At 36.4% G+C, this 17877-nt stretch overlaps 1 protein-coding gene across 3 annotated transcripts in view; it reads left to right on the plus strand.

The window, feature by feature from the left end:
- LOC127420676 (AT-rich interactive domain-containing protein 1A-like) overlaps window positions 1–17877 on the plus strand; it is a 99372-nt gene that overhangs the window by 42613 nt on the left and 38882 nt on the right. For 2 of the 3 annotated variants that reach the window (XM_051663126.1, XM_051663127.1), the window contains 2 exons: window positions 1380–1943; window positions 2159–2275. In XM_051663126.1, the coding sequence (XP_051519086.1) occupies window positions 1380–1943; window positions 2159–2275 (681 nt within the window). The remainder of the gene's footprint in view (window positions 1–1379; window positions 1944–2158; window positions 2276–17877) is intronic. The other variant, XM_051663129.1, reaches the window with a different exon arrangement.

Raw genomic sequence — 17877 nt, forward strand, 5'->3', positions numbered from 1 at the left:
TGTGGGAAGATCTTTACTGTAATACCTGATTGGGTTTTTCAGGGTCTTTGTTTGAATTTGAACTTGAAGGCTTCAGACGTTTTAAAGACATTCTTGAGCTCATGCCTTCATCTCTGCTTTCAAAGAAGGTTGTGATGAGGTCACGGTGAAGCTCAGTCACTTGGGAATTTCCATGCACAAACTTGTGTTTTTGTGTGTGCCGGCTTTTGAGTGTCTACCTTTCTTGATCCTGGTGTCTGTTCACATGTGGAGCGCCGGGTGCCCTATTGTGCTTGTGATGAGTTAGTGTGCACTAGAGTGCCATCCATTTGTGAGACTAGCAATGCACATCCACTTCAGTTTGTTTTTATAAAACCTCCCTGTCAGATGCATTTTCTTTTTTTCCATTTTTATTTCCTTTTCCCTCGAAAGGGAAAGTGCCCTGCTTGTTACCATCAGGCTTTTGTGTCACACAGTACTCTCTTCAGCAAGGTCAGTTTATTTTGTATGCTGCCTGCAAGTAATAAAAATTCAAGCGTTTCCCTGAAAGCCCATGTGCTTCCAGGTTGGTTCAAGTGGATAAGAGCTCTGAAGAAAACATTGACCTCAGCCCAGGTGAAACCTAAAATATGTCCTTTTGCTGCCACTGTCAGCCTGATCAAAGTGTGCTGAATGGGAAAGCAGTATGTGTTAAGTCACTTTAAACATATTTATCGCAACAATAAACACATTTTACACCTGTATTTGCCAAGTTTATTCTATTAATTGTAGTTTATAGTAGGGAAGCGCTGATGGCCAATATGCTAATTATTTTTATGTTTGGTTAAAGCTAAGTCCAGATGGAAGCTGCAGACTTTAATAGCATTGGGTTTTTGTGTAACCATCCAGAGACAGTTAAAAAAAAGTCATTTAAAGCTGAAATTCCTGAATAAGTGCATTATTCTCATCTTTCATTATTTAAAAAAAAAAAAAAAGTGAAACAAGTTTAGTTTTAAATAGCCTATTATTTTAAAATGTTTTGTCCCAAATAAAAGTCAACGTGCAAGTAGCCATTTTCTTGTCATGTGACAAAAAAAGATATTTAAAATAGAGGACGCTTTTAGACCCTTATGACTGTGTGAATTTAATAAATAAATAATTTAAAAAACATTTAAAGCATTTTATAAAAGTAAAAAAAAAAATGTGATCAAGACCACATGGACATTTAGATATGATTTCTATTAACTTAACACATTCTAAACTAAATTTTCAAAATATTTATAATTTTTATCACTTCGGACAACCTTATTTGTCAAAGACCCTGACACTCAATATGGTCACTGATATGTTGGGTGTCCTTAGTTCCTAGTTGCAACTGGCCAATTGATGGCATACTTGGGTCTTGTGTTTTTTCTTTATAGATGGGCTACGGACAGCATGGCCCAGGGGGTTATGGCCAGAACCAGGGTGGCTACTATGGACAACAGGGCCCTTCCCCCCTAGGAGGCCCCCAACAGTCTCCATACCCTCAGCAGCCCCCTACTGGACCAGGCACCCAGCCTCCATACTCTCTTCAACCCACTGGCCCTCCCCATGGCCAGAGTGGACCCCCTTACAGTCAGCCTCCGGGCCCCCACGGTCCCCCTCAGGTCCAGCCTCCATACTCCCAGACTCCTCAGTCACAGTCAGGCCAGCCTCCTTACACCCAGTCCCAGGGACCCCCACAGTCCCAGGGTCCCTCTCAGGGCCAGCAAGGGCCTCAGTCGCAGCCTGCATACCCTCAGCCATCTCCCGGTACAGGGCAGGGTCCCTCTCCACAGCAGCAGGGTCCACCGCAGTCACAGCCGCCCAACTCGGCACCCCCACAGTCGTCCCAGCAGCCTTCAGGACAGGGTCAGCCCTCGCCCTACTCACAGACTCCTCCTCTGCAGTCTCAGCAACAACAACAGCAGTCACCCTTCCAACGTTTTCCACCGCCACCACAGGTAAAACCAAATGGTCACACTGTACAACCTGATCCCACCCCAACGTCTGGTTCAAAAGGAAATGTGTCAACATAGTAAATATTTCCATTCGTCAAACTTTCACGGGGTCTTTAAAAGTAAGGGTTCTTAGATAAACACCATCCTTTCACAACTGCAGGGTTTGTTGCTCTTTCATCAGTTGTTCCTTATTTTGTTGTTGCCTTTTTATTCCTCAGGAGCTATCTCAAGACTCTTTCAGCTCCCAGTCATCAGCTCCATCTTCCAATCAGCCCATGGTGTCCAGTAAGAGTGGACCAGAGGAGAACATGCAGGGACGACCTTCCAGCCTACCTGTGAGTCCCATCAATGTTCTCAACCAGACTAATGCTAACACCATGCTAGCTTTCGAAAAGACGCTGAAGTACTTCAGATGGGACAAGTTCACTTGACATGACAATCAGTTTTGTAGTGGTAACACGTTCTTGGTTGAAGTGTTAATGTAAACTGTTATCCAAGTGCTTTGGTTACTCGATGCAGTTTATTTTTAGTTTGTTAATTCACCAAGGCTAGCTAATGCTTTTGTGCAAATCTTGGCCATAAACAAAGACTTTTTGTCCCAGATCACTGAGTGAACCAGCTAACATGGCCTTGGTGTGTGTTTGCGTCTGTTTGGCATATTATTTGGCAGGAGGACACTAGGCTTAGCCAATGCTGTATGAAGATGTAAAAAGTATAACGGTTTAGCTAGAATCTCAATATCAATTTTCAGACATCTGGTATAAAATCTAGCTCTGTTGAGAGAGGTGGTGAGTTAGGATAATTGCAGGTTTAGATTAGGGCTGCAACTAACGATTATTTTGATAATTGATTAATCTAATGATTATTAGAATGATTATTGCAACGATTAATCATTAGCTCTTAACTGATTATTCAGCTTGTGCCCCAACTTAAAAGGATGTCTTAAACGTGCTTGCTAACAATAAAGAGGATAAAATCCTCTTTTAAAAATACCTCTAAATGACATTCACTCAAAGGAAAAAATACTTTTTATTTCAGTAAAGAAATTCACTGCAAATAATGCTATGGTTATCAAGTGTTTTTGTCTTGTTTTCCATTTTAAAATTGTCTGAATCCTTAAAACAAGATACATTTATTTGTGAAGCAACATATAAGACATTTAGATTTGCTCTAAGAGAATGTATCTTGAATATAAGTGTATTTTGTATACAAGTGTATTTTTCACTTGGTTATATTTCTGTGAGAGCAGTAAAGACAAAATATACTTCTATTCAAGATCTATTCTCTAAAAGCAAGTCTAAATATCTTCTCAGGTGAATGCATCTTTTTTAAAGGATTTTTAGATATTTTAAAATATTTGTATTTTTAATATTATATTCATCATTCTCAGATTAAAAAAAAAAAAAATTTTTCTGCAGTATAGCTGCTAAAGTAAATGTGCGTTGTTTTAAAGGAGTTTTAGATATTTATATTGGAAAACAAGCCAAAACAAAAACAAAAAAAAAACGTATTTTGTTGCCGTGTATAATGGGGTGAAGACTACCCTCTCTCACCTTTCTGTTCACTTCAATCCATCTTTAATTCAGAAAAAAAAAAAAAAAAAATCTCTCTCTTATAAATAAAGCTGTGTATTGCCAGTTTTCTTCACGATAAGAAATGAACAGTGACACATATATTATGATTCAATAAGTCACGAGTCATCACGTTATAATCTAGCTGCATTAAGCGTGCACACTCGAGGGATGAGCGTCCCCGTGACAGTGTGTGCATCAGCCGGATGCAGTTTCAGTCTCTCCCCCTTAGATCAGGACACTTCACGCAACTCATAGATGAGGCGCTGACCGCACGGAGAAATGCCAGTTTCAGAGTTGTTTACATGATCTGCTTCCTTATTATTAGAACTTTAATAAAGCTATAACGCATTAAATGTAACTGAATTAAAGATGTAACGCTGGGGTGTTTCCTTTAAAGATGCTCGACCAAAAACGCAAGTTTTACTTCAGCGGAGCGGCAGCTCCACTTATTCCACAACGAGAGTGCTTCTGTATTTACTTATTTTGTATTTTTGTATAATTCCCTCATATTTTGTGATCTACATCACCTGAAGCTGTGAAAGTTTAGACTGCGTCTGGACTATAAGCAGTGTAATTCTTCCTCTCTTCAGTCAGGTGTGAGCTGCAGTGCTGCTCTCGCGCGTCATCATTAGACTTTCATATGATCTTATGTTACATTAAATGATATCAAACGACTATGACAATGAAAATTTTGTCTAGACTAATCGTTTCAGCCCTAGTTTTGATTAATCTTAGCTTCAGACAGCACGCCTACAGACCGTCTGATGCGTATTGTACACAAAAATGGCAAACTAAGTGGGTGAAAATCACGTTCAAGATTGTTTGGTTTTATACAACTTCTGGTAGTCGGAGTTTCTTTCTCAAAGTTTGTTTTATGATCATTTGAAAGGAAGAACTAGATCCTGGATTTGCTAAAGTTTGCACATTTTTGAAGATATTCAAGTGTTTTGTTGAATATTCTGTCTATTCTGCTTTGTCAATCAAAATAGAAGATGCTTTCAGAAACTTTGCATATTAAGCTATTCATATTAACACTACAGAGTCAACTTTAAGTAAGCCTTTTGTTGGTAGATTTTTTTTGAGCAACCTATCACCGACCCATTGGTTGGAAGTTTTCTGGAATCTGTTTGAAAACAGCTATTTTTTTTGCATTTTAGTTTTGTGACATTAGTGTCACTGAAACTACACACTTCAACTTTGATTTATTACCAACTAAATTAGCATTGTTTTATGTCAGTAAAACAATGAGATACTATGTCAGACTGTCTCTTCCTGTCTTAATGGTCAGAATGAGATACTATGGGTATCAGACACCATGCTGATCAGAATCAGAATGAGCTTTATTGCCAAGTGTTCTCATGTACACAAGGAATTTTTTTAGTGATAGGAGAAACAAGTGCACACAGAACATTACAGTGAGACAGAATATAAAACAAGGTAAGAGTAAGGGTACGTGAGACTTGTGGAGATTGAAAACCAGGTCAGTGAAAACTCGAAGGTTTGAACATCTGGCACTGTCGCTGTGAAAAGGAAAAAAAAACCACTCAGGATTGGTGTTTGTCTAGAAGGTGATCGGGAACAGAAAGCTCATTCAGAGAGGCCAAATGATGAGAATTAAAGAGAGAATGGAAGAAACCGAGGTGCCCAGTAGAAAGCAGGTGAATAACTGGAGATTGAAGAGCAGCTGAGGGATGATGGTGAAAGTGGGATGCTTGAGAAAACTGCAAGATCCTGCCGTTCGTGCCAGTGAGGGATGCCCTCAGGCGAGATTTCCTTTTTAGTTCTTTTTTTGTTTATATCTTTCTCTCTTACGTAGCCAATAACTGAGATTGGCTGAGTTTTTTTTTTTTTTCAAACTAAGGAATACCCAGAGTTTGCTTCGAGGCAAACTTAGCCCTCGCTTGAACTTCCGCCACATCTCTCTCATAATCTGTTCCCATGGTAGATTAGCCCCTACTGTTAACTTTAATCTGGCCACAGGTAAAAAACATCTAAATCACCTACTGACCTGCATGCGTGTTTCCAACTGCGTTTCAAAAGCTGCTATGAGAAACAATATAGTAAAACATAAAGCACACACAACACTTCCTTGAACATAATAGCACATCATTTATTTGTTTTTAGGGTAAACATTTAAGAAAGTTGGTATATGTTGCGTAAAATAAAAAATTCAACTTTTAAAAACTGGACAGCTGCGTACCGTTCCGTTCTCCATCCAGTGTTTTTGAACACTAGAACAGCCGTTAAAAGTCTGATTGACATGACCTTAAACCAACATCACTATACAGGAGGGATGGAACGATATGGTTATCTCATGATTCGGTTCGATATACAATATGAGGTTCACGATTTGATAAGATAACACTTAAATGAATCGAACAGAATTGTTTTTTTGTTTTAAATGTTTGCAATAACGTCAAAATAAAGTTCTTTAATACACAATATAAATGCTCAAAGAGTTTCTCATATACCTTTCACTATAAGATCACAAACAAATGAGCCTTCAGAAATATTGGGCTGCATTCAGGCTGATCAGATGCTGAACAAGCAATAGAACTGAACAGAACCTGTCCTATAAAAGTATGTGAGTTTTTTTTATCATTTGTCTTATTATAATCACATTTTAACTTTTTAAAAATACAAAAATTCTACTTTCTATCAATTAATATTATTTCTTGAAATTGTATATATAATAATGAAATGAGCTGTCAATGTTAGAAATAATGTTCAATTTACAAGTAATAACATTGTTTACATTAATTTATATAACAAGCACTATAATGGTACTGTCACTTTAAGAGTTTAACGCGCATCTCACGCAAGTGTTGCGGTTTATCAACGAGAGAGAAGTCTTGTTTTTTTTTTTTTGCGCATCTGTGTCATTAGCGCATGTCATTAAATTTAATAATTTTTTAAAAACTTTTTTATCTGACTGTAAAGAACAGAGAGGACATTAAAAGACACATTATTCAATGAATGTGGAGTGAAAGATCTCATCTTTGGTGGACACATTACATGGAAAAAATTGTCTGTTTTAATCAAGCACTTTTCAACACAAGGCGATTTTCCAGGTATTCCAGTACTTAAATTTCTAAGAGCTAAATTCAAGCACTTGTGTGAACTGTAAACAGTGTAGGAAAAAGTACAGTAAGTGTAAAATCAAGCGATAGAGAGATTATGATGTTTGACGTTCATTTCATTTATGATCACACGCACTGAAAACAATGTTTCAAATTTTGAAAATAATTGGTTTGGCAGTGACCTCTGAGTGGGCGGTGCTTTTGTACACATCTACACTGAATATTTTCAGTGGACAAGGATATCAGTTTAGCGGTGAGTTTTAACTTTTCTCTTCCAAATTATATAGTGCAGCATTAAAAAGAGGCTTTTTGGCAATTCGTTTTTTGCTGGTTTCAAACGTGCTCAACATCCACCCCAGCTTCTTCGGCCAATGAATTTTGCTGTGCTAAGGTAAATGCGACTGTGCCTTCAGACTGACTGGTCATTCTGACAAGCCACCGAATAGTCGATTATGAAAATACTTAGTTCTGAACATCACTATTCAGTCAAGTTGCATTTGAAATACATTCAATAAAACTGTCAGTACGTTTACACGTGCATTTGAATATGTTTGGAATTGAGCTACAGTCTTCATCTGTCAGACCAATTATACACGACTCAGTGCCTAATCAAATATTTGAAGGACGGACGGCAAATATCAGGGCTCCAGACTAAAAAAAATGACTTTCGCGGTAGCCGGTGCGCAAGAGTCATTCACTATAGAAACCACAATGTCCTCCACCATTTTAAACAGTGTGTATCCAATGTGGACACTCCAGTAAGAGGTAAGTGCCTTGAGTTCTGTAATCAATCAGTCTGTTGTGTCTCAGCTGTGATGAGCCATAATGCTGAAGTTGTTTGTTTAAAGCTATTTCCTAGCTTTAGTAGTGTGATACCTCAAGAAGTTGGTTGAGAAAATGTCAAGAGTACATGTCTGCAAATTCTAGGCAAAGGGTGACTACTTTGAAGATGTTAAAATATAACACAGTTTTGATTTATTTTGGATTTTGTTTAGTCACAACATAATTCCCATAGTTCCATTTATGTTATTCCATAGTTTTGATGACTTTACTATTATTCTAAAATGTGAAGAAAAAAAAAGTATAATAAAGAATGAGTAAGTGTTTCAAAACTTTTGACTAGATGGCCCAGACACAGAGACTACAAGAGCGCAAATTGAATGAAATACCAGATGCAGTTTATTGTGCTAATCCAATCCCAATCAATAATAACCAGGATAAAAAAAAAGATTTGGTACATGGGGCACATTATAAACAAGCCCGAAATACACATGGGACTGCTATTTTGAAATGTCTGCTCTCCCAGTTGTGAACTCACTGACTGCTGTTTTACTGAGAAAGTGACTCGAATTCAAACTGCTAACCTGAGCTCCTGAGATCAAAAAAGCTCTTATCGGGTGATTGATTATAAAGACCTGGTTCAAAAGAATCATTTGTTCACGAATTGGACATCATTTTTTGTTTGTTGTTGCATGCAGCCAGCGAGCTCATATCAACAGAGAGGGTGAAAATTGGCGTGAGACACACTGGCTCTCTAAAGATGTATTCAGTAACTCACAAGATGCTACCTGACAAAACGGCATATGAAAGCACACATCCAGTGGCGACTAGATTTTAAATGATTGTTACAATCATTTATTTTTGGTCGCGTTTGTGACCATTTTAGTTGTTGTCTGGAGCCCTGCAAATATGCAGAGTTAAGTACATATCGTGTATCAACTGCCTTTCAGAGCACGCACACAATGGCAAGGCCAATTTTGGCCTGAATAACATATAAGTGCTGGATGAGTCAAGCTATGATTGCTTTATGTTGGTCTGTTAGACTGACTTTGCAAAAATCGGACTGGTACGACTAAAGCATTTACGTGAAGTTTAAAAAATACAAATGATTGTTTAAGTCTGACTGAAACTGAACTTTTAAAGTGTATATAAACATACAGTGTAACTGTAGCACTTCCAAACACTGAAATAATCCGTATGGGACTTCTCATGATGTTGAGTTTTGATTCGTTGGTTGAGGACAGACTTCATGCACAATAACGTGAATAAAAGCTGCCAGCTACAGAAACTTCAGTCAGTGAATAGGAACAAGCCTGACTGGTTCATCTGGTTTCTGGATAATTATTGCTTTATGCCGCAACGAAAGAACATGTCTAGAAACTGCAAACCTTTTCTGCTCTCCATTAACCATTTGCTCTCATGAGTGAGGTTTTCTTCACCAAAGGATGTCTAGAACGCTCCATACTGTTTGATCTGTTAGAGGTTGTGGTAGTCTAATTAGCAAAAGACAGCAGTTTGTTTAGCCTATATTAGGAATGAAGCCTGAAAATACTTATCATTGTGCATCACTGTAGTGAATGATACATAGATTACAGCTAATTTTGCATGAAGCAACTGTCAACACAATAATTGAATTCCACTTATTGTAATAACTGCAAATGTCTCTTTCAGAGTGCTCTTCAGGGTGAACTTAACCTTTAAAATACTCAGTTTTAGTTTCTAAACTGTCTTTACACCAAGTCCTAACCAGTTTTTGTCCTAACCGGCTATTATGATGAGCATCAAGACAGTTTGTCGGTCACTTGGCTTCACTTCTGTGGCGTCACGCTGAGCAGATCTGCGCACAGTGAAATCTCATTAGTCTTTTCCACACATAGCTTTAATATACATATTTAATGTTCTGATTGTCTGTCAAGTAGCGTTTTCGCTACCGGTATGGACAGACAAAATGCTTTTTGCAGGAAATTTGCATCATGCCAAGTCTCCACCTCAAGGCTAGGGTATACTTCCTTTTTTCTCATGCCGTTCCATCATGTGCTCTGTCAGAGACTATTTAGCAGAGATGGGCCACTGATGCATGCACATCAGTGAGTTACAAGATGGGAGAATTGCGTGTTTTAGCATAATGTGAGGTAAAGAAGCACAATTTATTATTCCAGTGTTATCAAATTTTATTGCTGATTTGAAATATGATCTTTGATTGTAATCTTGACCAACCGTTTTGGAGATTTCGGTCTTTCCCCATTCAAGTAGATAGGAGCTGCACTTTCATGACTGGAAATAGCCTCCCAAGAGCATTCAAAAGATGGCCAACAGTGAACTGACTTGCTAGATAGACTTTGGTTTGGTCCAGCACTCAGCTATTCAAAGAATACCATATTGACCTCAAGCCCATAGGGTTTCATTCAGTGCATGCACACTACGATTGCTGTGTGATACTTCTTTAGTACAGTCAATGACAGACGCATGCTCAATGACACGCAAAATCACACAGCATGGAATGACTGCGTGTTTAGAAAAACTAGGCTGCGCACGGACAGTCTGCACATCTGACATTTTAAGCGCACCGTGCACGAGACGTACCGGCACACAAAAAACTGAAGTACACTTCGGCCTTTAGATGGTATGCCCATTGACTGCCCGCAGTCTAAGATACCATTAAAGATGTTTGAAAGCTATATATATGTATAATTTTTTTTTTTCTTTGAGGCACTTGATAGTAAGTAAACTAGCTATCCATGAGCAGAACTGTAAATTCTATTATTTCTATTTTAGTTATATTTGTGAAATAGTCTGCACTTATTATCTGCATTGTACTGTGCTTAGAAAACACAAAGAAATAGCGAAAAATGTGTAAGGAATGTGCAATTGTTTGCGGAGACTGCCGTGCCATTATTTTTAACCCCCTTAGCGGTAATAAATTGTAGTGTAATATATCTCACATTAATTGCACAATCAATACAAACTCTGATTGATCATTTTACATATATGACAACTGTTCCTGTCTAAGTAGGCAGTTCTTGATCAGAATAAGTTTCAAAAAGCCCCAGGCCATTTAGTATGTTTCGCCTGGTTAGCACATAATATCAGTTATATTTCCCTTAATTCAGTTTTGGTGGGTTAAGAACTGGTATGATTGCAGCTCTGTTCATTTGGTATCAGTACCTTAGGCAACAAATAAACTAGTGCATTTTCGATAATAAAAATAATCGTCTAATCAGTCAAATTCATTATCTTTATTTGTAGATGTGCGCTGTGCATGGAGAAGCTCAATCAGTGATGTCACTTTACAATAGGGGATAAATACGTTTGCCTGCATTAACTCATTTGAAGTGACTGAGACAAATTTGAAAAAAAAAAAAAAAAGCATGAGCCAAGTTTTTTTAAAGCACGGAAGCACTTATGTTAAACACTTCTTTGAAGATCGTAAGCATATAGTTTAATGTGGGCTAGCTACAGCATCAGGTGCGTCGACAGAGTGATGAGATTAGTTTTTGTTTCTGTATAAATGTTAATGTCAGTCAATTTTGCAAAAGCATTTGTCTTTTCCGCAAGTAAGACTTATTTACAGATCGCAATAGAGAAAGGGAACACAGTCATTGTGATTAAATTATGCAGTTTGATAAATATTTGTTGCTGGACATCAAATTTAGGTTTGAGGGTAACCGTCATTTAAATCCTTGATATAATGCAAGAAACAGTATTTTATTAGAACAGGAAATGTATGTTGCTTATATTTATAGAATAAAGACATTAAAGTAACATGTTATGTTCAGAGGGAATGTTTGTGTCCTTACAAAACAGTCTGTCTCACCAGGACTTTATTTATTTATTGTTGGAAAAACGATGTGCAATTTATGTAATAACATTTGTATTTTTAACATACAATCATTTTTATTTTTAAATAGTACATTTTAATAAAATACAGTAAATCATTTTTGAAATGTTTTTTAAATCGTATTAATGGCAGAAATAACTGAAGATTAATCTTTTATCAAAATAATTGTTAATTGCAGCTCTGGGTGTAATGGTATGAAATGTTCACTGTATGATAACCTTCACAAAAAATACTGCAGTATTGTGGTAGCAAGGCACCTTACTACCATGATAAAATGATTAGCAGTTTAATATTTAGTTCTGAAATACATCTGATTAACACACTGTGACATATTTCAGTTGTAACCAATTCTTCAACTTTATTTTATATTTCTTTATATTTCTTTATTATCTTAGTCTAGATTTATAAAGTTGGACAATCAGGACACTCTTGATCAGACGAGGCAAAAAAGATATGAATGTAAAAACACACGAGTACATAACCGGTAAAACAATTAATAGGATAAATGTTTGCAGCATGTAGTCAAATGGTTAACTAAAGAAAGATTTAAAAGAAAAGTCTTCATGTTAGGCCCAGGATGGGATGTTGGGGCATTTTTCGGGATGGATAAATAAATGCTTTGGAAATCTTTTAGATATTTTAAGATTTATGAAAATGTATAAAAAAATATTTATTTTATAGCAAAAAAGAAAAAAAAAATGAAATGATTTCTACCCAGGTTAACAGATTAGATATGCATTTAAGTAGTTGGTTGCTTTTGTAATTTAGTTTGTATAACACTAATGCCTACTGAAGAATAAAGAAAACTTTAACTAAATGGACAAGTTGAGTACTTTTTAAAAACTATGCTTTCTTCATAAGTTATTTATTACTATATATATATTAAAAAAAAGTTTCATTGATTTGTTTGATGTTTTTCCCAGTACTTTGTACAATCACTGTCCATTTCCTGCATGCCTAAAGTGCTTCATAAAATCTTTTAGGGTTAGGGTTATCTGTAAAATCTTTAGGGTTTTAAATAGTACTTAACAAATAAAACACATTATTATTATTATTAGTATTAAACGCATTGTAGGCCTACTGTTTTGCTGCACTTAAGGAAATATGCACGAAGAAACAATTGGCCTATTACAACGTTGCATACTGTATATGTGCTTAAATCCGTTTGCTGGACAGAAAGCACATAGCATTAGCCTACCTATAAACCTAATCAATCATACAAATCTTGTTTATCTGGGAGTCTTATGAAGGGGGGGGTCGATAATTTATTAGCCCATATACTGTATTTTCACTTACATCTCCGTTTACTCTTTGGGGTGATTGTCACAGAAATGGCTTGTGTTCCCTGCCTGAGCTGACACTTTTTTCGCCAAAGTTTACAAATTGGGTAACCATCAACATTGATGGCGCCTTGTGGGTCTTTTAAATAACCAAAATATTTCCACACACAGACTTCAGCCACTTGACGGGGGGACAAAGTTTCAGGCCTTGACATTTCAGTGCCCAGCTCTCTCTCTGCCGTGAGGTTCACGTGTGTGACTTTTTTTTTTTTAAATGAAGTGACGGTGAAAGTTAAGGCGTAAGTCTAAAGACGTACATCGCAATTTAGAGATTTATTTGATCAAATTTATATGAAACTATGTAAATGTAGCCGATTCTCTCTTAATTTAACCGATATTTACAATGGAAACTTTCATTCCTTGGATTTTAGAAAAAAATAAATTTTATACTGTGAATGCAATACCGTGAATTATAAATGTCAACAGTGTAAGTACTGGGTGGATAAAAATATTGATTTTCCGATGCATCGTGATCTTCATTTGAACGATATCGATTCTTGCATCCCACGATTTACTCTATGCGCAGTAGAGCTTGTGAATCGGAATTGAATCGGGAAATCTGCATCAATACCCAGCCCTAATTATAACCGTTCCTTTTTTTAAAACCGTTACGCAGTTACATGCCTAATTGCAGCCTCAAAGTAGTTTTAACATCATGTCTGACTTGCAAAGCTAACACAAACAGATGGTATAGTGTTGAATTTGCATAAGATTTACGTGTCATGTAACGGGAACATTTACTAAACCAATAATTCAAATATACATCGCGATTCATCGATGCCCCTAAACGTTACCTTTGTTTTATGCAAAATAATGATTTTATACTATTTAAAACTTTCGTTGTATTGGAATACCGCGCAACCCACGTGCACTTGTGCCCTATATAACGTGGAGCCTTGATGCTAGTGCATAGAGACTTACTGCTGTAAGTACATGTACGGCCACTAGGGCTGGGCGATACAGCTTCAGAAATGATATCTCGATATTTTTCAGCAAATTGACGATATTTGATATCTCTAATTATGTTTTTGCTCTGAAATAGCATAAGTGTTTTTTTTCAATCAGAGGAACCATCATTTCATCTAAACAGCCATTGTAGCCAAGTAGAATTAATATTTCAGATGTATTAAATAAAAATGTATTTAAAAATGGCATGTTTCTCAGAGTTTTTCACTAAATTTACAAAAGGGAGAGTAAAATGTAATCATTTTCATTAATTTGCATGTTTATACTTCTATAAGTATAACTTCTAATAAAAATCTTATTTACTAGGGGGCCTGGGTAGCTCAGTGGTTAAAGACGCTGGCTACCACCCCTGGAGTTCACTAGTTCGAATCTCAAGGTGTGCTGAGTGACTCCAGCCAGGTCTCCTAAGCAACCAAATTGGCCCAGTTGCTAGGGAGGGTAGAGTCACATGGGGTAACCTCCTCATGGTCGCTATAATGTGGTTTGTTCTCGGTGGGGCGCATGGTGAGTTGAGCGCGGATGCCGTGATGGATGGTGTGAAGCCTCCACACGCGCTATGTCTCCGTGGCAACGCGCTCAACAAGCCATGTGATAAGATCCGCGGGTTGACTGTCTCAGACGCGGAGGCAGCTGGGATTCGTCCTCCGCCACCCGGATTGAGGCGAATCACTACGCGACCATGAGGACTTAAAAGCACACTGGGAATTGGGCATTCCAAATTGGGGAACATTTTTTTATTTTTATTTACCTTCATATATTTTGACTACAACATTTTTCTTTGTGAATGAAGGTGTGCAAAAACGACTTCACTTAGCCTATTTTTTGGAAACCAGATAAATATGGCATCATACTAAATTATTACTTTGGAACCCAGTCAAGTTTATTATTATAATATAAAACTGAATTATTATTATTATTTTCAGGACAAGGTTATATATTTCTGTCCTATTTACTACACCCTAAACTAGGGTTTTTATTTTGACACTGCAAGTGCAGTGGTATTTATTTCACCTTCACCAGGAGCTTTTATAATGAAACGGGAAGTGCAACGTTTGATTGACATTTCTGAGTTTCGCAACGTGTGAACCGCTGTCAAACTCTCCTTTACTGTTCCGTGTTTGTAGATTTGTATAATTACTTTATAGCGGTTACTAATGTTTGGAATTGCGTAAATGCTTGAACCTGCAGTACTTCGCAATGCAGGTGAACTGCGCTAAAAGCACGTGCACCCAGATCAGCGTGTCGCTGGTTCATGTTTATCTGTCTTTAATCTCAGCCTTTGGCAGTTAAATAATCACATATGATCATATCTCCATTTTGATGTTATTTTGATTAATTATACAGCCCTTAAGGATTGTGAAATTAGTCAACTGATGCTCTCTATGAAACTTAATGGCCAAATAAAAGGCTGATTAAAATCATCGCAATATTAACGATATTGTTGTATTTTATATTGTCAGCAAAATCATCGCGATTATATCATAAGTATTCGATGAATCGCCGAGCCCTAACGGCCACATTGGCAATTATGTTGACAACAAAAATAATTGGACTTGTGGGTTTTTGTTGGCATGCTTTTAGCTTCACCTAAGGGCAGCTTTTCCATGAATGCCCACCATGAGCCAGCATTTGCCTTATTTAATACCCATTTGGCATATCCCTCCGTAGACACGCTTTGGTTTACCCTAATGTCTGTCATATGCATGCCAATATGCACCAAGATGGAGAAAACCTGGACCCAATTGGATTGTGAGAAGTGTCAGAATCCATTAAACTGATTCCCCAGATTGCAGACTGCACAAGCTGAAAGACTGGGCATCTTTTTCTCTGATCCTGATTAATTAAATTTGAATTATGTTTTTCCCTTTTTCATTTCCCAAATTAATCTCAACGCAGTGTGGTTCATATCAGTCGAGGATCAAATCAAATCCTCTTCCATTTGGTTGATGATAATAGTGTTTATGTCCGCGTGTATGAGCGAGAGAGATCTGGCACTGGGAGGTTTCCATTAGCCTGGGATTTCAATGTGGGACGCCCTGGAAGTGAGATATCCTCTCTCTGTGTGTGAGAACATGAACGCTCCTTCCAGTCTTTCTTAATCTCCTCCAGTTCTTTTCCAACAGGCTTTTGTGCACTTTTACTCAAAGTGCTGCTAATCTCGAGCAGTATCCGCCTCCCCTCTGTATTACTTAATGCTGCTTTGACTTCAGGGGTCGCTGTTTTGTCACGCTTGCCCTCTCAGTTTCTTTATATCTCTCTTGCGAGTCCAGTATCTTCTGTGTTTCATTTCAATCGTCACTTAAACTTTTTTTGCGCGTCTTGTTCTGTTATGCATAATAAATGAACAAGCCTCAGGACTGGAGGGGATGGTCACATGTTGGTCATACGCTCGCTGTTTTCTTTTTTTCCTCCAAGTGGAAAGGTGTCATATGGAGCGGTTTTAAGGAATAGTTCACCCTATTAAAAACTTCTGTCATTGTTTATTCCTCATGTTGTTCCGAACTTCTGTGGAATACATACAATGAAAGTGGAGAGGGACTAATGCTTTTAAGCTCCAAAAAAGACAAAAACGCACCAAAAGTAGTCGATACGACTCGTGCCCTGTTCCAAATCTCTGCAGTTATACGATAGCTTTCCCAGATAATCTTCCCCTCCGCTTTAACTCTCATTTGCTCTGTAGCATATTCAAATTTGGCACACATCATTCAACGATCCAGTAATGGCAAATGCTATTTGTCGTTGTGGGTTCATAGTCTGTGTTAATGACACATAGCGACATAGAGGAGCCCTGTGCCATGCCCACTTACTCTATATCTAAGGACAAGTTAGAATGAAGAAACACAGAATCTCAAAAGGTCTTTCTTCATGTGAAATAAGGGCTCATGGGTGTAATTGGATTCTGAGCCTTAAAAGTAACGTATGAAAGTGAAGAATGTTGGACAGAAATATTTTACTATTGCATAATGTAATATAATATACTGTAATATAATTAATGTAATATAATATGTTATAATGTAATGTAATATGATTTAATGATATAATATGTATAATAAAATTAGAGCTGTCGTTCGATTAAAAATAAATCAAATTAATAGCAATTAATTGCATACATGAATATTTGCTGTGAAAGCCCCTCAAATAACAATATTTCAATATATATATAATGGTTAAATCATTTTATTTGAATAATTATAAATATAATATACACAGTATATATTCTAAAAAATAATACAGAATTAAAATGCGATTAATTTCTTGGCACGCAAGCATTAAAAAAGACAATTCAAAGAGTGGCTTTAGAATGCGATGTATTGTTTATTTCCATATTATTGAACATAAGCCCATCATCGTCCTACATTTCATAGCAATTGAATTCGTCAATCCAGTCCGAGATTTATTATAAGTGCTTGGAGGTAGAAAATCTTGGAGAAGGTAGAGAAGAGAGGACACCGGCGGCAGATTATGCAAGTATAACATGCTGTATAACTGCTGTAAAACTTGCTGATTTCTTCTTCCCAAAAAACTTTCCAAAAATTCTGAAATATTATGTTTTATTTTGTACTTTGTAATTGTGGTGAAAATAACTGTAGCGAATTTGAAATCTTCATTTTTAATCAACTCAAGTAAAAGTACTACTATTATTGATTTATACTTAAAAAAAAATAAATAAAATAAATAAAAAATTGAAAAAATGTACTCAAGTACTGTAACAAGAGTAGTTGTAATTTGTTACTTTCCACATGTGGTCCAAAGATATGATTAATTGCGTTAATTTTTAACTTTATTTTTTATATAATTAATTGCACAGAACACGTTAAATAGAATATAATATAATAAACTAATATATTATAATATGATATAATATAGTATTTTATAATATAATGTAATATGTTATGTTGTAATATAATATAATGTGATGTGATATGATATATGATGTAATATGTTAGAATATTCTATAATATTCTGTAATGTGATGTAAAATGATATTATATAATATGTTAGAATATACTGTAATGTAATGTAATAGCTGTTTTGGTTGGCTGGGTTTTAACAACAACAGTGTAAATGCAAAATGGACCAAGACTAAAGTTGTCCAAATAGAGAGACAGATATTTTAAGTATTTTGAAATAATAAACATTTTTAAAATAGTATTTTTAATGTCATTCATAAGTTTAAGCCTTAAAGGAAATCAAGTACAAATTAAATAGCAATATATTACTTCTTAAGGTTTATAAAGCACACATACACCTATGACAAAAGTATGACAATTTGTCATAATCTTGAGATCCATACTATTGGACATACTATTCTTTTAATTCAGACTTGGATGGGCACAGCCAGTCTAGAGAAAAAGAGAG

Source organism: Myxocyprinus asiaticus, chromosome 30, assembly GCF_019703515.2.
Source record: "Myxocyprinus asiaticus isolate MX2 ecotype Aquarium Trade chromosome 30, UBuf_Myxa_2, whole genome shotgun sequence".
NCBI classification, from domain to species: domain Eukaryota; kingdom Metazoa; phylum Chordata; class Actinopteri; order Cypriniformes; family Catostomidae; genus Myxocyprinus; species Myxocyprinus asiaticus.